The sequence below is a fragment of the Poecilia reticulata genome, linkage group LG18, assembly GCF_000633615.1.
Source record: "Poecilia reticulata strain Guanapo linkage group LG18, Guppy_female_1.0+MT, whole genome shotgun sequence".
Lineage (NCBI taxonomy): Eukaryota > Metazoa > Chordata > Actinopteri > Cyprinodontiformes > Poeciliidae > Poecilia > Poecilia reticulata.
The window spans coordinates 651,078-670,886 of NC_024348.1; the positions used below are offsets into that span (position 1 = coordinate 651,078).

Genomic DNA, 19,809 nt, shown 5'->3' on the forward strand with positions numbered 1-19,809 from the left:
AGGAGGGTCCGTCGGATAGTCGAACCTCGGATTCAGGAAGAGCAGTGTGGTTTTCGTCCTGGTCGTGGAACACTGGACCAGCTCTACACCCTCAGCAGGGTCCTGGAGGGTGCATGGGAGTTCGCCCAACCAGTCTACATGTGTTTTGTGGACTTGGGGAAGGCGTTCGACCGTGTCCCTCGGGGGGCCCTGTGGGGGGTACTCCGGGAGTACACCATTGATCTCTCTAAATTGGCAGGTTCCCCTTACCACCTGGTCTCGTGAGCTGACAGCATTCCGGACACCTTGGGGCCTCCATCAGTTCACCGTCATGCCTTTTGGGCTTCATGGAGCACCTGCAACCTTCCAGAGACTTATGGATAAGGTACTGGGAGGTCTTTCAAATTTTGCATCTGCTTATTTAGATGATATTGTCATCTACAGTAACAGCTGGGAGGACCATCTGCAACATCTTAAGGCTGTTTTTGAGTCTCTTCATGCTGCAGGTCTGACTGTTAATGCAGCTAAATGCACCCTGGCCAAGAAGGAAGTTCAATATCTCGGACATGTTGGCAATGGAGTCATCAAACCTCAGATCCAGAAGGTTCAAGCAATTCAGTCGTGTCATCTGTCGTGCCAGGACAAAGCTAAAATCCTTCGTTGGAATGTCGGGTTGGTACCATAAGTTCATTCCTAACTTTTCTGCCAGAGCTGCTGTGCTTACAGATATGACCAGTACCAAGAGACCTAATCAGCTTCAGTGGTCGGAGGAAGCAGAGAGAGCTTTTAAGGACATCCAAGGTGCCTTGAGTGGACCTCCAACATTACACTGCCCTGACTTTGACCAGCCATTTATTTTGCAAACTGATGCATCTGGACGTGGGCTGGGTGCACTGCTGCTTCAAGGGACCCCCGGGGGTACGTCATCCAATTGCTTTTATAAGCCGAAAGCTCTACCCAAGGGAAACTTGATACTCCACTATAGAAAAGGAGTGCCTAGCTGTGAAGTGGGCCTTGGATTCACTCAAATATTATCTGTTGGGGACACGGTTCATCCTGGAAATGGATCACAAGGCTCTGAAGTGGCTTGAAAGAATGAAAGACTCAAACAGCAGAATAACTCGCTGGTACCTGGCGATGCAACCATTCCAGTTTGATGTCCATCACATCCCTGGGAAGCTGAACTCTACTGCTGACTACCTGTCACGCTGGCCCATGGAGTTTCCAGAAGAGGGGGCGTGTGTGGAGGTTCCTCCATCTTTTCCCCAGTTTTAAGGACTGGCTGGCGGAAGGTGGTTGGTCGAAAGGAAAACCAGGAAGTGGAACAGTCCATCAGGCTGCTGGAAGCAGGGGACTTGATGTGAAAGAATCTGCCTCTCTCCACTAATAGCATAATTGCTATTACCTTTTTGGTATTAGGTTATTTTGGTTTTTATAGTTGTGTTTATAGGGGGGTCGTCCTGCCTCAAGTAGAGGAGTTTAAGTATCTGGGGATCTTGTTCACGAATGAGGGAAGAAGGGAGCGGGAGATCGACAGGCGGATTGGGGCAGCGTCTACCGTGAAGCGGGCGTTGTACCGGTCCGTCATGGTGAAGAGAGAGCTGAGCCAAAAAGCGAAGCTCTCGATTTACCGGTCGATCTACGTTCCCACCCTCATCCATGGTCATGAGCTTTGGGTCATGACCGAAAGAACGAGATCACGGGTACAAGCGGCCGAAATGGGTTTCCTCCGCAGGGTGGCTGGGCTCTCCCTTAGAGAGAGAAGCTCGGTCATCCGGGAGGGACTCAGAGTAGAGCCGCTGCTCCTCCACATCGAGAGGAGCCAGTTGAGGCTCGGGCATCTGGTCAGGATGCCTCCTGGACGCCTCCCTGGTGAGGTGTTCCGGGCACGTCCCACCGGGAGGAGGCCTCGGGGAAGACCCAGGATTACGTCTCTCGGCTGGCCTGGGAACGCCTTGGGATTCCCCCGGAGGAGCTGGAAGAAGTGGCTGGGGAGAGGGAAGTCTGGACCTCCCTTCTGAAGCTGCTGCCCCCGCGACCCGACGCCGGATAAGCGGAAGAAAATGGATGGATGGATGGATAGTTGTGTTAAAGTCAAAATGTTTTAGTTTAAATTAGTCATTTATGTTCATACATTATTTGTCTTTGTCTCCTTCCCCACCCCTCCTCTTTGTGTAGGCTAGCCTGTTTGTATAAATTCCCCTGTGTGTTCATTGTGTGAATTCAGTCTTTGGTTTGTTATCTTGAATGATGTTCCCTTAGTTGATTTCTTTTGGGCCCATTTTGCTATATTTTTTAGATTTGTTGTTGAAACCTTTTGTTGAGATTTTCTTTGGAAAAAAATAAATAGAAATAATTTTTTTATATATGCTTTTGTCCTTGTCCTTTACTGGTTGGACCATCACAGCCTCCCAGACATAAGAAAGTATCAGTTTAGCGCTCGCATGCGGGTAGCTGCTGACTGGATACAGAAATCAGTTTCTCTCTGGCTTGATATAGAGAGTTCCATGTCTAACATCCCTTTGAAAAACTTACTATTCTTTAATAAACTTAAAAATGTAAAAATGTGTTGTAGTAACTGTTGAGGAAAATAAATATTCTTAGTGTTTAATACAGTTAATCTTACCACATGTGAAAAAGGTAGATTGAGTAGGATTAGTTGGAGTAAGAAGTTAGCCCTGCTGAAAAGAATGTCTGTTATCAGGAAGGAACCACGTCATAAATGAACTCTGGCACACAGGCAGCGAGGAGACTTCTCAAGTCATCTCCCACAGGGAGAAAACACTAAAACTTAAGGAAAAACAAACTAACACATAATACTTTTAATAATTGCAATTTAATTAGTAGAATATTTTAAACACCGGAATGCCTTTTGTTGTACTGCATTTTCCAACAAATACCATTCAGTTAAAATTAACATTACTTGAAGTAGTCTAATTTGTAGTTTTATATTAACAAGTACATGGAGTCTCTAACCTAGGCCAAATGGTAATATCAGTTAAATATAATCAAAACTAGCATAACATTAATTAGAAAATGTCTAGAATGAATGTGTTTTTATTGAAGCTGTTCAGGTATATTCTATAAGTGTCTTAATCCTTAAAATCTGCACTTTGATCTAAGAGTATGGAGAGGTTCTGGACCACTTTGCGTACCAGGCTTCATGTCAATTTAAAATTACTGCACTGATCTGTATTTGTAGGAATTTGCCCGACAGGGAAATAAAATAGGTTTAAGACAGGTTAGCTTTTGGTTGAACTCTGGTAAAACTAGAGACTTTGTTCCAACCAGGAATTAGGAATAATATCACATTTCAAACTGGCATGAGAAGAGCTTGCTCTAAATGACCCTTGGTCTGCATTGTCTACATAGAGAAGCGCTGTAGCCCTGAATTAAACGGGTCTCAGAAGGTAATAAAATTGCTTCGGACATCCCAACTTAGTAATTTGAAACTAGTTGTAGCCGTACAAGGAGAACAACATGCCTTAATTGCATAATTGCATAAATTAAAACAAAGAAAACACCCTTTTTGAATAAAAGTATGGTCCCCAGAGCAATGAATAGCAAATAGCAAATCTGATTTTTGGAGATGGCAATCTCCAAAAAACGTGTTTTTTGCCTTTTTTCTGTTTCTCTATTTTCCTACACTTCTACTTGCCTCAGGTAAATGAATGTCTGTTTTAGTGTTTGAAGTGTCTGTGTTGTCGATGTGATTTTATACTTTTAAATGTTGGAATAAACTCTGAAAATGCATGACGTGGAGCGCTTGATTGTTATCTGTGTGTGGCTTTTGTTTCCACTCATGGCATCATTGAAGATCGGAGGACAAGAGAATATAATACAAGATAAGTTACTGATTTTATTCTCTTACATAACCCTCTCACCTTATCTACTGTTAAAGCTTGGCGAATAATTCAAAAGCTTGAAGGCAGGTCTCACCTAACATCCCTTTTCACTCCATTATGTGATAATCCCCTTTTTCCACCTGGGATTTCTGATGTGTGGGCAACAAAATGTTTTTCTGTTCTTTCTGATTTAATGGACGGACCAAACTTGATGTCCTTTGATCAGGTAATTACCAAATATAATATTCACAGACATGATTTCTTTCGGTATTTACAGGTGAGGGACTACATTTTGAAGAACACATCGTTGCTCAGCAACCAAAATGTCTCTGATTGTGAAAATCAGTTATTTAAGTCAAAAATTATAAGCTCTATTAAGACCTGTTATACCTTATTAAAAAAAACTGGGGGTTACAAAACTGTCTTAAAGGAGACATGGAAGAAAGAGCTATGGAGATCAGCAATGAGGCTTGGGATGAAGATTGGGAAGATGCTAAATATTTAAGTGTTTGTAATAAGGTTAAAGCTATTCAACTTAAAAGTTTACATTGTGCCCATATGTCTCCATATCTACGTCACCAATTTAATCCAGACTTTCTCCGCTTTGCCCCAAATGTAAAATAGAGGTGGGTAATCTAACTCACTGTCTTTGGTCCTGTAGTAAAATTCAACAATTCTGGTTCAGTATAAAGGAAGAGTTGGACAAGATCTTTTCCATTAGCACTGGGTGTAATCCAATGTATATGTTACTGGGAATGAAAAACAGCCTTAAGAAGAACTGTGAAAAACATCTGTACAGGATGCTCACATTCTGTGCCAGGAAATGTGTCCTCTTGAACTGGACAACAGATAAGGCTCCATCCAAAACACAATGGCAACGGACTGTCCTTGAATGTGTTGTTGGACTTTCTAACTAGTAAATTACACAATAAAAAAACTATGTTTCATAATATTTGGGACCTCTTTATACTGGTCTAGATATTTCTGCTATTTTTTCCAAGTAGCCTCCATAATATATTGCAATAATGTGCCTTCATTTCTTTCCTTTTTTTTGTCTGAGCCGGGGTAATGTTAATGTTGATGTTACTGTATGATTGCTTGTTTGTCTGTATTAAAATACAGACATAACCAATAAACATATGTTGGAAAAAAAAGCAATCCTCCATTAGATCAACTTCCTTTCAGGCTGTGACTCAACATCACTGACTGGCAGCTAGCCCTGAAATACTTAGGCTGAGAGGAAGAACATGATGCGGTCCAGGCTCTGGACCTCGGCTTGGCCATCCCCCCCCCAAAGTAAAACTCACGTCATAAGCTCCAGCTTTAATCTGCTGGTACAGTCTATGCTGGTCCTCATCCCAGAACGGAGGGTATCCTACCAGCAGAATATAGAGGATCACCCCTAAAAACACAAAAACAAACAAGATAGTGGAAATAGAGTTTTATAACGATGATAATCTGCACATGGAAAGCATAAATCAGGATAAGGTGTGATTAAAGAAGACTTCACTTCATGCAAAATTATAAGGAAGCAAGAAAAAACAAATCATACATAATTCATGTTCAAACATGTATTTTATTGCAGAAATGTTCATATTTTCTCCTTATTGTTTGATCCATTGATTCTGACAAATGTTTGCACACAGTGCTAATTATTGAGTAGCCATAGTGAAAGGAACAAAGCAGGAAACAGCTGAACAGTGTATAATGAAAGGACAACACGCTCAATGATTGTGTTTGCTGGTGCTACCAGGAGTGATGTTTCTGATTGGTCGGCTGATTGCCAGGAAAAGATGAAAGGCTATTGATGCTGTGGATTCAGTTGGTCAGCACAAGTGTGTCCTACAGTGTGCGTGCGTGCGTGTGTGTGTGTGAGTGTGTGTGTGTGAGTGTGTGTGTGCGAGTGAGTGGTACATCTCAGGCCCAGGTAGCCTGGCCCATCAGACATGTGTGGAGTGGCTGTCAGCACCCATTAATTCAAGAGCTTACTGGGCATACACACACATGCACACGCACACACACACAAATCTACAGAGCAGAAAGAAACTTTGGATATGAGCAACTATTTTAAATGTAATGCTCATTCAATCTAATTTATGAAGATATGTATTGTGATATTTGCATTCAGCTGTCCAACACATTCAATGGCCAACACATTAGCTGTGTTGTATCTTTGAAACTGTAAATCATAGAAATTATTGCAGTGATAATGCACGCCGCCTTCTAAGCTGGATATGGCTGTATTTTATCATTACAGTGCAGAAAATCTCAGTTGTATTTTGATCCATTTACTGTCAATGGCTACTTTCACACACCAGCTGCTCTTGATGTTCAATTCCATGTATTTGCTGAAATATCTTCTGTGTGGTCGTTTATACTTGAATGGTGGGACTGCAATTAGATTTCTGTGAGAACAGTTTACGCCCCCAAAAAGACTCATGTAACCAGAAGAACAGACATAACAGACATACAGAAGCAGGGCCGGGCCAAAGCATAAGTAAACTAAGCAGCAGCTTAGGGCCCCAGGGGCCGCTAGGGAGCCAAATGCAATTGATTTTTTATTACTTTTTCTAGTAATAATATGATTCTATTACACACAATTTCACTATAAAGTTGTATATATGCGTGTGTGTGCACGCACATGTTTTCCTAAATACCGTAGTGAAATGTGCAGAAAACCTTACCACAGGCCCACATATCCACAGGCTTTCCATATGGATCTTTCCTCAGGACCTCTGGAGACAAATACCCTGGTGTACCAGCAAAACCTGAAACAGACAAACACACACACACACATTAACATTAAACTGGGCCATCTGCTATGTGAGAAAGTCCATTAAAAACATCTCAGTAACAAGTAGTTCACAGGACCCAGGGATTAATGTCCCCGGAAAGCCAGGTTTGTGAGTGGAGGTCAACAAACTGGAAGAAAGAAACACACTTAGCACCATGTAGAGCCCCTAGCTTAGCATCCGTACCGATCGAGATCAGGAACCACCTTGAGCAACAGGGACTATATTTTATGGTTGGTGTATGGTGTACACGGTGTGCTCCAGGGCGTCACCTCTTGGTTTGTATGTGCTGAGTGTGCTGCGTAGAATATGACTGGCATATTCCAGTGGGTGCAGTTCTTTACCCAGTTTCAATAATCTACCAACGTCTTTTAAATAGTCAGTATTATGCATTTCCCAGGCACACAATGTCGCTTTATAATATTGTATCAAGTAACTGTTAACTTCAGTTGTTATAACTGAACAGTTATATATATATATATATATATATATATATATATCTCAAATATGACTTAAAAGAAATTTTACTTCAAAATTTAACACCTTGAAACTGGGCTTCTGTGTCTTTAAAAACTGCTCTTTTTGAAACTCTGACTTCAGGAAATTATCACAACATGACTCCCCTATTAACCCTTTAATGTTTTTTTTTATCAGAGTTGCATTGAAAATTAGCTTTTATATATGGAGCTCAGCAGGTGTTTGCCAGCAGCATTTATCATACACCTGGTGGAACTGAAGGAGTTGCAGGGGAGGGATGCTCTGCAAGGCGGGAGCTCGGAAACTGCAGTTCTGAGGAGGAGCTGCTCCTAGAAGGTGGATCTAGGTCCTATTGGTGTTTTGCACAGTTGAATGGTTGCCATGGAGATTAAAAGATTTTTCAAACAAGCATGAAAGAACTAAGGCAACACTCCAGATATGTTTACGATGAAGAAATAACATTATAGCATAATGTAAAGCTCAAAAAAGTTGATTTAATATAATACTGCCCCTTTGAAAGCTTGAACATTTGTGAACATAACTATTTGGTTGAGGATACAAAAATCCTCAACCAATGTCTTTGTCAGCTGACTGTGCTGCTACTCAGGTTTTCAATCTGCCGCCTGAGCATGAACATGAGTCCATTTCCCACAACATGTCTGTGTGAAGTGAGCTTCTCTAGTCTGGCTACTATAAAAACTAAAACCAGAGACAGACTGAGAGCTGTTGAGGAAGAGCTTTGTCTTTCTTCAATTTCTGCCAGGAAATCAGCTGTTTTTATCCAAACATGCACAGGTTTCACACCAGGTGGGTAAAATACACAGATATTGACATTTTGTACATGCAACTCTTCATACTGTAACAGTGAATATGAAGTGAAATGTTTCCCAAATATCATTGCTTCTTTCAGAATAAGAATTATTTTCTGTATTCCGGCTATAAGATGCTTGTGGATTAGTTAGTTTGACGTTTTCTACAACTTCTTTAAGTTTAACACCACAGTGTTGTGGCTGTTCAGGTGTATTTTTGAAGTGGACATGTTAAGTGCAAATAACAAATGTAAAATGTGATAAAAATACATTTTTGTGTTTATTTGATTCCTATTCAAGAGACTTTGATAAGAATGACTGTATATGTCATATAGGCGGCTACAGAATATCTTTGTTTCCATTTTGGTTGGTGGTGTGCCTCGTGATTTCTTTCAATTAAAACAGTGCACTTCGGCTCAAAAAAGGTTGAAAAACACTGGTCTAGCTGACTTGGGTTTGTGCAGAGGATTGGGGTACTGTTGGGATTGGGTTGGGGTTTTGGTGCCCTACATCTCACGTTATGTTTTTTTGACCTAGATGCTGCTGCTGATCCCTTGCAGAGGTAGGTCCACCCCACACAGACCTACCCAAGTGTGGGGCATATTGGCTTCCCAATACGTGGTGTCTTGTGTCCATATGCGTGTACTCTCTAGTGTAGCAGCCTCTCTGCTGTTCTCACAATTTGTCACCTCCAGGTGACAATAAATAAGATGGATCTTATTTATAAGATGCATCTTATTCATAAGATGGATCTTTCCAACGGACGGTTTTCACTGAGAGACGTACGGTTTTCTCTACTTTTGGTGCTTATTGTCCCTCTGGAATTAATTTTGGAAATGTGGTTAGCAACTATTTAATTCAAAGTGGATTTCATCTAAACTTCCTTATGGTTTTCTTGGACTGGGAGGTATAATTAATTTAACTGCATAGATATATGGAAGAAGCAGGGAAAAAATAAGTACTACCGATCTCACTCAAATAAAAAAAAAGCTTGTACTTACCAAACCATGCCTGCTGGTCTCCCTGCACTTCTATAGCCAGGCCAAAATCAGCCAGCTTAACTGCTGCTCCCTTCAGTTTACTGGCTAGCAACAGGTTCTCTGGCTTGGATTGGAGACACAAAATATACTTTTAGTATTTCACAGCAGCACAGTCATGTAACAATAAGTTGAAAAGTTGAAACCAAAGGTAAAGGCGGAAAAGGTGTGGAGGGTTTCCCCCAGTGTATTATAAGCCAGGCGGACCGCGTTGATGCCATGAGCACTGGGCTCAGTAAGCTTTCTGGGGAAACCCTGCTATCGTTTCATGATGACATGAAAGACTAAAGTTAGAGCTCAGCTGAGCTAGAATCCAAACTGCTAAATAACCAAATCATGCCTCTGAGTCAGGGGTGTCAAACTCCAGTCCTGAAGGGCCGCTGTCCTGCAGTTTTTAGATGTGCCACAGGTACAAAACACCTGAATCGAATGGTTTAATTACCTCCTCAGTTCTCCAGAGCCTTGCTAATGACCTAATTATTCTATTCAGGTGTGGTGCAGCAGAGGCACTTCTAAAAGTTGCAGGACACCGGCCCTCGAGGACTGGAGTTTGACACCCCTGCTCTGAGTCATAAGCTGACTTCAGTAAGGGGAAGTGGGCGTCTGATCTCCAAACAGCTGGGTGGGGAGATGCTGATGGATTCTGCTTAAACCAGACAGAAGCAGATACTTGAAAGAATGTGACTAATGCTGAGATGGCAAAGGCTTCAGAGAAGGTGAATGACACACACTTTGTGACATTTATAAAAAAAATGTTGCAATTTCTAATTCCAGAAATTGCAACATTTTTTTGTCTAACAGTAAAATAACAGCAAAGGAAGAAAGTGATCATCTACTCCCATTAATTTATTCAATAAATGTTCAGAAATGAAGGTTTCACATTAAGTTCTTCACATAAATGAGATATACGGAGGATGAGTGGATATGAATGGTGAATCTGGAAGGAAGTTGATAACATGACTTGTTTTTCCATCTACAGCAGCAATCACTGTTAAACCAGCAAGATGCTGCTCCCAAAACTGAGAAAACATTTCAGTGATATGCAGGATGTGGTGCTCATTTCCAGCTCATATCACTTCCTGCTAGCTGCTGAAATTAAGTTGGATCCAATACGAAAAACCATACCATGCATACAGACTGAAGAGCTGAATGCCCAGCACACACTGCGTTCCATGTAATCAAGACATCTGAAGGTTGGAGTTGGGTTAAGGTGAAATTAGTACGTCTGAAAACATAAGATAAAGCTCTCTGGAATGACCTGGTCCATAGTAGGGCTGCACTGATAAAGCAGCAGGCCAATAAATCGGTGCCGATTTCCTTAGTTTTGGGTTATCGACCAAAACTTGGATGAAAAATGTATCTTATCCACCAATCTACTCAAAATCCACACAGGACTGGAAATCGGTTAATGTCCCCTTGTAAGAGTGGGCTGACCCACCAGGTCACATCTGTACATGTGGTTAAAAATAGTCACCCCACCCCTCAGTATAGTGTGAAGCACCCCAAAGTGCTTCACACTACATTTTAGTCATTCACCCATTCATGCACACGCTGATGCTGATAAGCTACAAGCCTGCAGTCTGACAGAGGTGAGACTGCCAAGCACAGTCACTACTGGGTCCTCTGACCTCTGCAAGCAAGCAAGGTAGGTGAAGTGTCTTGCCCAAGGACACAACAACAGAGGCAGGTGGAGCGGGGATCGAACCAGAAACCTGTCGATTGCAGGGAAAACTCCTACCACTGTCGACCCTATGAAATATGGTAAATGGTAAAGGGCTCTGTACTTGTATAGCGCTTTATCAAGTCCAGAGGATCCCAAAGAAATTCACACTACAGTCATTCACCCATTCCCTCATGCTGATGGTGCCAAGCTACTAGATGGTAGCCACAGCTGCTCTGGGGAAGTCTGGCAGAAGTGAGGCTGCCCTGCACCGGAGCGGGGTGAAGTCCTACCCTGATGTCGCCCCACAATTGATGTCAAAATAAGGCAACCAATTTGGCTTTAGTACATTTTGGTATGCAGAGGAGCTCATGGATGTGACTATATTATTCGCATCCATGAATAATATCACTAACCCTTTGAGGCTTTAAAACAAGTCAACATCATCAGCCCTACACCATAGTACTTCTCAGCTATTAAGTGCTTGTGCTGATATGCTACTTGTGGTTTTTGTCATATTCAGCACATTCACAGTATCTGGAGGTCTGTACTCGGTTCCTAATAACACAAGGACAGACAAATACATACATATTGATGAAACCATGAAACATTTTCTAATTGTTCTGCCTTTAACAATACAGACAGCAGTTAAGATTTCAAGAGTCTGAGTTGGAACTCTTTCTTCATTTCTTTAGGCATATCATTGGATCTTAATATCCGTTACTGAAGAGAATTGGAAGTTCTATTTAAGAACATCTCTGGTATATCAATTTATGCTTTAAAAACCAAAGGGCATTATGGGGGTCCAGGGCCGGTCATAATGTGGTGGACCCCATTTCTTGGGTAAGGGTAAGGTGTTAATCTGGGTAGAAATACAAACGTGTGTGTGTGTGTGCGTGCATGCGTGTGTGTTTTCCTCCTTATTTGTTGATGGGCTGATTTGTTTCCCTGTAGTTGTTTGTCTTAGAGTTGGCCAACAAGCCATTCCAGTTGCCTGGCAACAGCCAATCAGGTCACTAAGAGGCAGCAGTCATCCAATGCAAAATGCAAGCTTATTATTGTTGAAAGTAAACAAAACCTTGCACGCACACACACACCTGCTGCATTTGGTTACCAAATGAGATCTTTCTGAACAAACCACATTCAGAAAATCTGCTTTAGAAATTTAGAAGAAAATAAAAAGTTGAATGTAACATGATTTTAATTCAAATTGTTCACAAGAAATGTATTCTAAATATACATCAGCTTAATTTTAAAACCAAATAGTTTGGTGATTAAGTTAGAAAAAGATGGTTTGCATTTAGAAGGGAAGAATCAGCCAAAAGTAGAACAAAAGGCAGAGTGAGGTCACAGAACAGGGATGTAAACATATGTCCACTTACCTTGAGGTCACGGTGAACCACACCCATCTGGTGGCAGTGAAGCACAGCCTCTAGGATCTGCTGAATGCAATGACTGCATGCAAACACCAAGGGGCCTTGGGTTAGTGACAAGCTCTTACCTACAACACATCCCTGTGCTTGCTTTAACACTTGGGCAGCTGCTGACCGTGTTAGTGGTGAGCCTGTGCAGGAAGGTTAAATCTGACTGACCACAAGAACCATTCATGAAAGTGATCAACATACTAAACGGGATTCTGGAGACGTTTCTCTGTGGCTGTAATAGCTGACCTAGCACAGCCCATTTTCTGCTCAGGTGTCAAAACAAAAGTGGGTTTCAACCCTGACCAACCAGAGGAAGGACCACGGATGAGAGGAGGGAGACAGTGGTACACCTCTTCCTGCTTCCTTTCTGTTCCCTCATAAATCTCTCTCTCCTTACAAAGATGTTAGTTTGAGCCACCATGCAGACTACCTGGATTTTATTAACAGTGAAAATTATTTCCTCTGGTGCTAATGAAGACACTTAAAAGTACTAATTTAACCAGTGGTGCCACTGCTAACTAAAAAAACTAGTTGTGCTAAACCTACAGAACTAATTTAGTTTCACTAATGCTTAAGGGCTATACTGAAATGGTGTTTAGTGGAAGCTAAAGCTAGCCAGTTTCTGGTTCTGCATGTTGGTGGGGAGTTTTCCTTTCCACTGTTGCTACATGCTGGTCCAGGAGGAGTGAATCCTGCCAGTCGATGACTTGATACAACCTGCAAGGTTTCCCAAGATGGAAAACTTTTTAAACAAATTTTAATGTTAAACAGAGTCTGACTGATAACTAGAATAAATTTGGAAAATATATATGATTTGACTTTTTTGTTTGCAATGTTCCTTTAGATGGAATGTGTTGTGGATTGGTGCTATTTATATAAAGTGATGCTTTTGTTCCTCAGGTTTTCTGCTCATTATCATTCTCTCTTTATCACATTTAACATCAACAGCAGCATGCCATGCCACCACAATAACCATCCCCCAATACACTTGAGATGCACCGATCAGGTATTAATATCTGTATCAGTCCAGACATTGAAAAAAATTCTAAATCAAAATTGATGGCATAAATGTGATGCATACTTGTGCATGAAGGCCTTTAAAATGTATGGACATTTTTTTCAGTGTGCTTCAATACAATGCAAAACATGAGAAAAAAAAGTTTTTATTACAGAAACATTACATTTTTAATTTCTACAGCTATGTCACAGTAGCCCCTCATTACTATTTGATACTGTTATGATGTTAAAACAGCAAGCTGTCCCTCCTCCTCTGCCTCATCACCTGTTTGGTCCCTGCTTGTGTCAGAGTGTGGCTTTAACATTGGGCTACATGCATTATGTGCTCTGTATAAAATTGAAGCAAGCAATGATGATGTCTAGCGGGCTGAAAGCGCTACTCCATCCATCACCTGCTTCTCTGCCAACCTGTCTCCATCTTCCTGCCACAGGTGGGCAGTGAAGCAATCTGGCAGGGCAGATGAGCAAGCAAAGGGCAGGTTCAGGGTGTGCCAGAGGCGACCCTCAGAGGAACAGTAATTGGTCGATTGATCAGGCATTTTAGAAGCAAGGCAAGGTGCCACAGGTGGGCAGAGTGGTCACTCACTGACCTTCAGGTCCCTGTGTACGATGCCATTTATGTGGCAATGATTTACTTTCTAGAATCTGCTGTATGCAGTGACTGCAGAGGAGACAAAGACACCGGCAGAGAAGCAAAAAGGAGAGGAAAAGGGAGAGTTTAGGTGATATCAGGCTGACAGAATACAGAAGCACAGAAATCAGCACAGACGGTGAACAGTTCAGCTTTCAGTGGAACGGCTGGGACTGTGGCCCAAAGTCTTTTCTATAGTGTGCTTATTATGGGGCTTAAATAACGTGTGACGTTTATGTTAAATATACTTCACTTACAAGTGCAAATATATGTTATATAAATAATCAAAACTGGCCTTTACATTGTTTTTCAAAGCAGATGACACACGACACAAAACAAACCGGCAGCTGTCATTTTTAAAACCTTTTAAAAACTGAGGTCATTACAAGGCCATCATCTATTGATAGTGATAAACTCTAAAGCTCCTCAATATGACAGCATCTGAAATGACTATGAAATTAATCTCTACTAAGCTGAATCTCTGTTAGATCATCAGACCATAAAGATTCTGTTTTTAGGTGGATCCATTCCATAAATCACACAGAGACGGGGAATAGACCATGTTCCAAATTATTCTGCAAGTGATATTTTCTCAGATTTTCTTAAATGGTCAATGCAAATGATGGTCAGTATAATTTTCAAGTCATGAACTATTACAGTATAAATCAAATTTTACTGAACAAACCTCCCAATGAGAACAGTATTTTTTCCAAAAATAAACTCAAACTGCACTGTTCTAAATTATTATTGCACAGCAGATTTTCTAAACATTTTATGGATTATAAAGAACTGCAAACGGTCACGCTTTGAAAGTGCAGCATTAAGTGGTCACAGGTACTAAAATCAAAAGCTATTTCAATGTAAAACATCTTAACAGACCGAGTTGCATGTTAACATAGGACCTCTTCTTTGATATCACCTGCACAATTCTTACATCCATTGAACTTGTGAGTTTGTGGATAGTTTCTGATTTAATTTCTTTGCAGGATGTCGGAATACCTTCCCAGAGCTGCTGTTTGATATGAACTGCATCTTGATATGAACCCTTAGATCTTCTGCTTGAGGATATTCCAAAGGTTCTCAATAGGGTTGAGGTCAGAGGAGGGTGGTGACCACATCATGAGTTTCTCCCCTTTAATGCCCAATAAAAGGGGCACACAGGAATTCCTTGCAGCATTCCTGTGTCGTGCTGCAAGGAATAACACAGAGGTATTCCTTGCAGCATGCATTGTCATGCATGAAGATGATTTTGCTACTGAAGGTACAGCTCTTCCTTTTGAACCATGAAAGAAGGTGATCAGTCAGAAAGTCCTTATACTTTGCTGAGGTCATTTTCACACCTTCGGGGTCTCTGAAGGGGCCGACCAGCTCTCTCCCCATGATTTCAGCCCAAAAAATGACTCCACCACCTCCTTGCTGACGTCACAGCCGTGTTGGGACGTGGTGACCATCCACCACCAATCCACTACTGGGTCCATCTGGACCATCCATGGTAGCACAGCAGTCATCAGTGAACAAGCCTGTTTGAAAATTAATTTTTATGTACGGCTGGGCCCACTGCGACCGTTTCTGCTTGTAAGCACCAGTTAGTGGTAGCCAAATAGTAGGTTCATGCACCGCAATCCTCTGGAGGATCTGACACCTTGAGGTTCGACAGGCACCAGCAGCTTCAAATAACTGTTTGCTGCTTTGTAAGGGCATTTTAACAGCTGCTCTCTTAATCCGATTAATTTGTCTAACAGAAACCTTCCTCATTGTGCCTTTATCTGCACAAATCCATCTTTGTTCTGAATCAGCCACAAATCTCTTCACAGTACGATAAAATACGATAAGGTATGACAAGATATGTTTTCATACCTTGTCATATGGCACTACACTATCTGATCATTTTGGTCAGCAAAGAGATCTTTTCTCTTTCCAATATTGCTTGAAACCTGAGGCTGATTAATAATGTGGATCATCCTTCTTAAGTAGATTTCCTTTAATTGAGCTAATCAACCCAGCTCTCTGAAATTAATTATAGTGATTCAAAGAGCCCTGACCATCTATTATATACCATCTATAAATTTAATAGCACAACAAAAAATGTAATCTTTATGACACTTAAATCCAATTTGCACAATAATTTGGAACACGATGTAAAAGAGGACTGACCGTAATGAAAGAAGGGAATACTTTTGGTATTAAAAGCATATGAGACATAGGAACAAAAATTCATGTGATGTGTACAGTTTTTAATGATTCATACTGATACATCGGATTGTTCCATCTCTAAAGTTTGTGCTTCCCTAAGCCTTCAAGGTCCAAAGTATAACACGTCTCACCAACATGTTATCCAAATATCATAAGATCAGACTCAACACTGACCTGGCATCAGCTTCGCTGTAGTACTCCCTGGCAACAATGTCCTCAAACAGCTCTCCACCAGTGACTCTGATGATAAGAAAACATGTGACATAGTTTGATAGAGTAAAATCAGATGGTTCTTCCCTTGTCTGCAGAAGAAAAAACCCTCACATTTCATCAAATTCTACATGTAAACTGATTCTGTCCTGAAATTAGGAGTGCACAAATACATCAGCCCGGATTTCCTTCATTTTGAAAAATTGACAAATGGCTGATACAGTCTTACCTACCAATCTCATCTCTCTCAAAGGCCGGCCAGGCGGCATGGGCGGGCACTGAGAGGACATCCACAGAGTCAGCTGTGCCAACTCTGCACTGGAAGTTTTTTTTTTTTTACCTCAGAGTGTCCAACTTTCTGTTCCTATTCCTTTCTCGATTTGATACAATAGGAGTTCCCACACCTCCTTTATTTATTTATATATATATTCAGCCGTTACAGTTGAATCCATTGTTAACATGTCATAGCATGTTTTTCCAAGCCACCTTTAAATGCAACATGGAGCGCCAAGATGCTCATGCTGGGTTTACATCTGTGCAGCAGCAACAAAAACATGCTGCTGCTTGTGCAGAGCTGTTCAGGTGTTAGAACAGGGGTGTCCAAAGTGGGTTTTCGAGGCCCGGCATCCTGCATGTTTTAGTTCTCTCCCTAGTGGTAGTAACAACCTCCTCAGCAAGTCAGTATTCTGCTTAGACCTTATAACGAGTCATCATTTGATGCAAGTGTGCTAAACCAGGGAGAGAACTAAAACATGCAGGATGTCGGGCCTCGAGGACCAACTTTGGACACCCCTGTGTTAGAATCATGGTAGCAAACCAACAAAAGGCAATTAAAGTTGTACAGTTTTTACCCCCTAAGCTAACAGAGTGAGTTGAGTAATGCTGTTGGATGCAGGTAATGGACTAGCTGATGCCAATACATCACATTAAGTTTGTTAACAAGAATAGGCTACTGCCGTGTTTCCCCGATTGTAAGACGTATCGGGGGTTTCAGGGGGGTCGGCTAATATAAGCCGTACCACGAAACACGGGGGTATTGCCGCCTCCCTCTCATCTAGCTGCGCGCTGCCTCCTGCCCACGTCCGCACCGTCCCCCTCTCCATACCGTCACCGCGCCGTCCCCTGCACTTCCTTTTATAAAACTGTTTTGTGGTGAATACAATACTGGTCAGGTTGTTAATAAATGTTAATTTTATGGTTAAAACAAAAAATTCGACAATTTTTTTCCAATATAAGACATACCCCGAGAGTAAGACATAGTGGGGCTTTTGGGGATAAAAAGAAAGTAAGACACCGTCTTACTTTCGGGGAAACACGGTAGCATAGTTGCCATCTATACTAGGGCTGGTTATATTAACGTGAGTAATTTTTTGGGAAAAACTACTTATATGAGTAGTTTTACTGCACTGTACTTTTTTCTTTTAATTGAGCAATACTATTATTGCTGCTGATTTTGCATTTAAAGAAATTGACTTCAGAGATTAGAAACATTAGATTCTTAGATTTGTGTAACATATAAGCTAATGTTTATGTAAATTTAGGCATGATTACTCAACATTTTATACATGTCTCTGTTTACATCCTTGCTTATTTTGTATTAACATGATTATTTTATTCGAGAGGTTACACAAGAGGTGTTTATGTATTAATATTAAAGTAAAAGCTGCACCCCCCACATATAAATCAACTAAACCCCCAACTAAACTCCTCTGGAGCTGGGCTGCTAAAAGGTCTGAAAATGAACCAGTCTCCTTCTCATAAAAAAAGAGGGCTGAAAAACAGGTATTGGTCTAAATTGGCATCAGGAAAGAACAGTGATTGGTGAGGAATCTGCAGTTGGTACACCACTAGCAGAAATTCCATATTTCCCTTCTAACAAGCTATTCCTAGAAATACAGGTAGGAATGTGTACAGTTGAGGTCAGCATTATTAGCCCCCCGTGATGAAGCCACACAAACTTATTACCATTGAAATAACCTGAATAAAAAGTGTTCATACTTGTATTGCTTTCAAAAGAAGAGATAAAATATCCATAAAGTTTATGTTTTTTTATATGTTGAATTGTAACCAGACAACTGAATATCCACCTAAACCCCCTGCTCATTTTTTATGGGAGCTCATCTCCAAGCTAGCCTGGTCATTGCCTTCCTGTGCCTTCCCTTGACTCAGATTGTCTGTGGCTGATTTTTGTTATCGGGTGAACAGAAGAAGCAGTAGTGAACAATGACAATTTTCTGTGCTGTTTTAGAATTGTAGTCTGTAGTTTTAGCAATGGCAGCAGAAGAAGTGAAGGAAGCTGTTCAGTCCATGTTGGCGATGCTTCCAAATTAACAATAAAACTCGCCCGGATCGGCTCTTCTCTCTTCACAGTGGAGGACGGTTGTTCACAGCACAGGCAACTTCCAGTAAGCTTCTTAGCATCAAAGTGGTGCATTACATACCATCACGAACAAACGTTAGCAGTTAGGGTTAAAAGTTAAAATCTCAGCACAATCCAAACCTTCAGGTAGCAATCATTTCTCGACAGCTGAGAGCCTAGAGCAGGGGTCACCAACTCCAGTCCTCAAGGGCTACTACCATCCTGCAACTTTTAGATTCACCTCTGCTCCAAAATGTCTGAATTTCCTCACCAGCATTCATTCCTCTCTGCAATAGGCTGGAAATGAGCAGTTTATTTGATCCAGGTGTGTTTGAGCAGAGACACATCTAAAAGTTGCAGGACGGTAGCCCTCGAGGACTGGAGTTGGTGACCCCTGGCCTAGAGCCTCTGAACAAAGCAAACGCCGTAAAACAAGGGGCTGCTATTTTTAAGCAAAGATTTTTGGACAACCGACTAAAATCCTGTAGGAAGAACCAGGATGGATTAATGTACACCCCCTCAACTCTCATGAGGATATGGATGCAACATGTTTTTGTCATCCCCAAAACATGTAAGAGTTTTTGGTGTGACAGCTAAGAGTTAACTGTCTGATTGGGACATTAATATGACTTGGTAAAAAAAGAAGGAGTACTTACAGATCAAACACCAGATAGTGGAATCCTTCTTCTGATATGCTGTCGTGGAGCCGAACTGTGAAGAAAGACAAAGACAGACATGTCGGAGCAAGAAGTCAACTAACACAGGCTTCTTCATGACACACTTAACTACCATGAAGTGACATTAGCTTTAGGCTCTTCTCCACTAGCCCGCCTCTAACCAGTTTAGTCGCGGTCCACCTCAGCCAGATTCATTTTCCATCAGCAGATCCAGCACGGCTCTGCCTGGCTGTCAGTGGCGCAAAAAGTGGGTATGCAGCGCATGCAACGCATAGGGACGCAGCACCAGAGGGGGCGCCAAAACCCCGTCTGGAGGGGGCGGTGCGCCAATGATGGTCTCCCATACACTTCAGCGCGCCTTACGCTCCTTCACCTCACGCACATAACAAGGTAAATGTAGCGAGTTTTACCTTTCACATATCGTCGCCTCAGGGAGGGGGGAGGGAGAGTGAGTGAGTGAGCGTCGCTCCTTCACCCTGACCCTCCTTCCCTCGGGGGTCAGGGGGGATCTATGTTTTCGCATCCACCTGAATAATGTGTAGTTGCGCCACTGCAAAAGGCCCATAGTAAAGAGTTACATGTTTGATTCTGTTAGACACTGAGGCTCATTCCTCAGAGAAACAGAAACTTATCAGGCCACAGAGACATGATGTGATTTCAGGGAGTGTCTTCAGTCCATATACTCAGCTCCCCTCTTTC

At 41.7% G+C, this 19,809-nt stretch overlaps 1 protein-coding gene across 13 annotated transcripts in view; it reads right to left on the minus strand.

Annotated features, from left to right (window-relative positions):
- LOC103480087 (calcium/calmodulin-dependent protein kinase type II delta 1 chain) overlaps positions 1-19,809 on the minus strand; it is a 108,831-nt gene that overhangs the window by 40,905 nt on the left and 48,117 nt on the right. For all 13 annotated transcript variants that reach the window (XM_008434849.2, XM_017310418.1, XM_008434852.2 and 10 more), the window contains 6 exons: positions 19,090-19,144; positions 16,039-16,104; positions 11,982-12,054; positions 8,904-9,006; positions 6,509-6,592; positions 5,132-5,226 (listed from right to left, as the gene is read on the minus strand). In XM_008434849.2, coding sequence (XP_008433071.1) covers positions 5,132-5,226; positions 6,509-6,592; positions 8,904-9,006; positions 11,982-12,054; positions 16,039-16,104; positions 19,090-19,144 — 476 coding nt within the window. The remainder of the gene's footprint in view (positions 1-5,131; positions 5,227-6,508; positions 6,593-8,903; positions 9,007-11,981; positions 12,055-16,038; positions 16,105-19,089; positions 19,145-19,809) is intronic.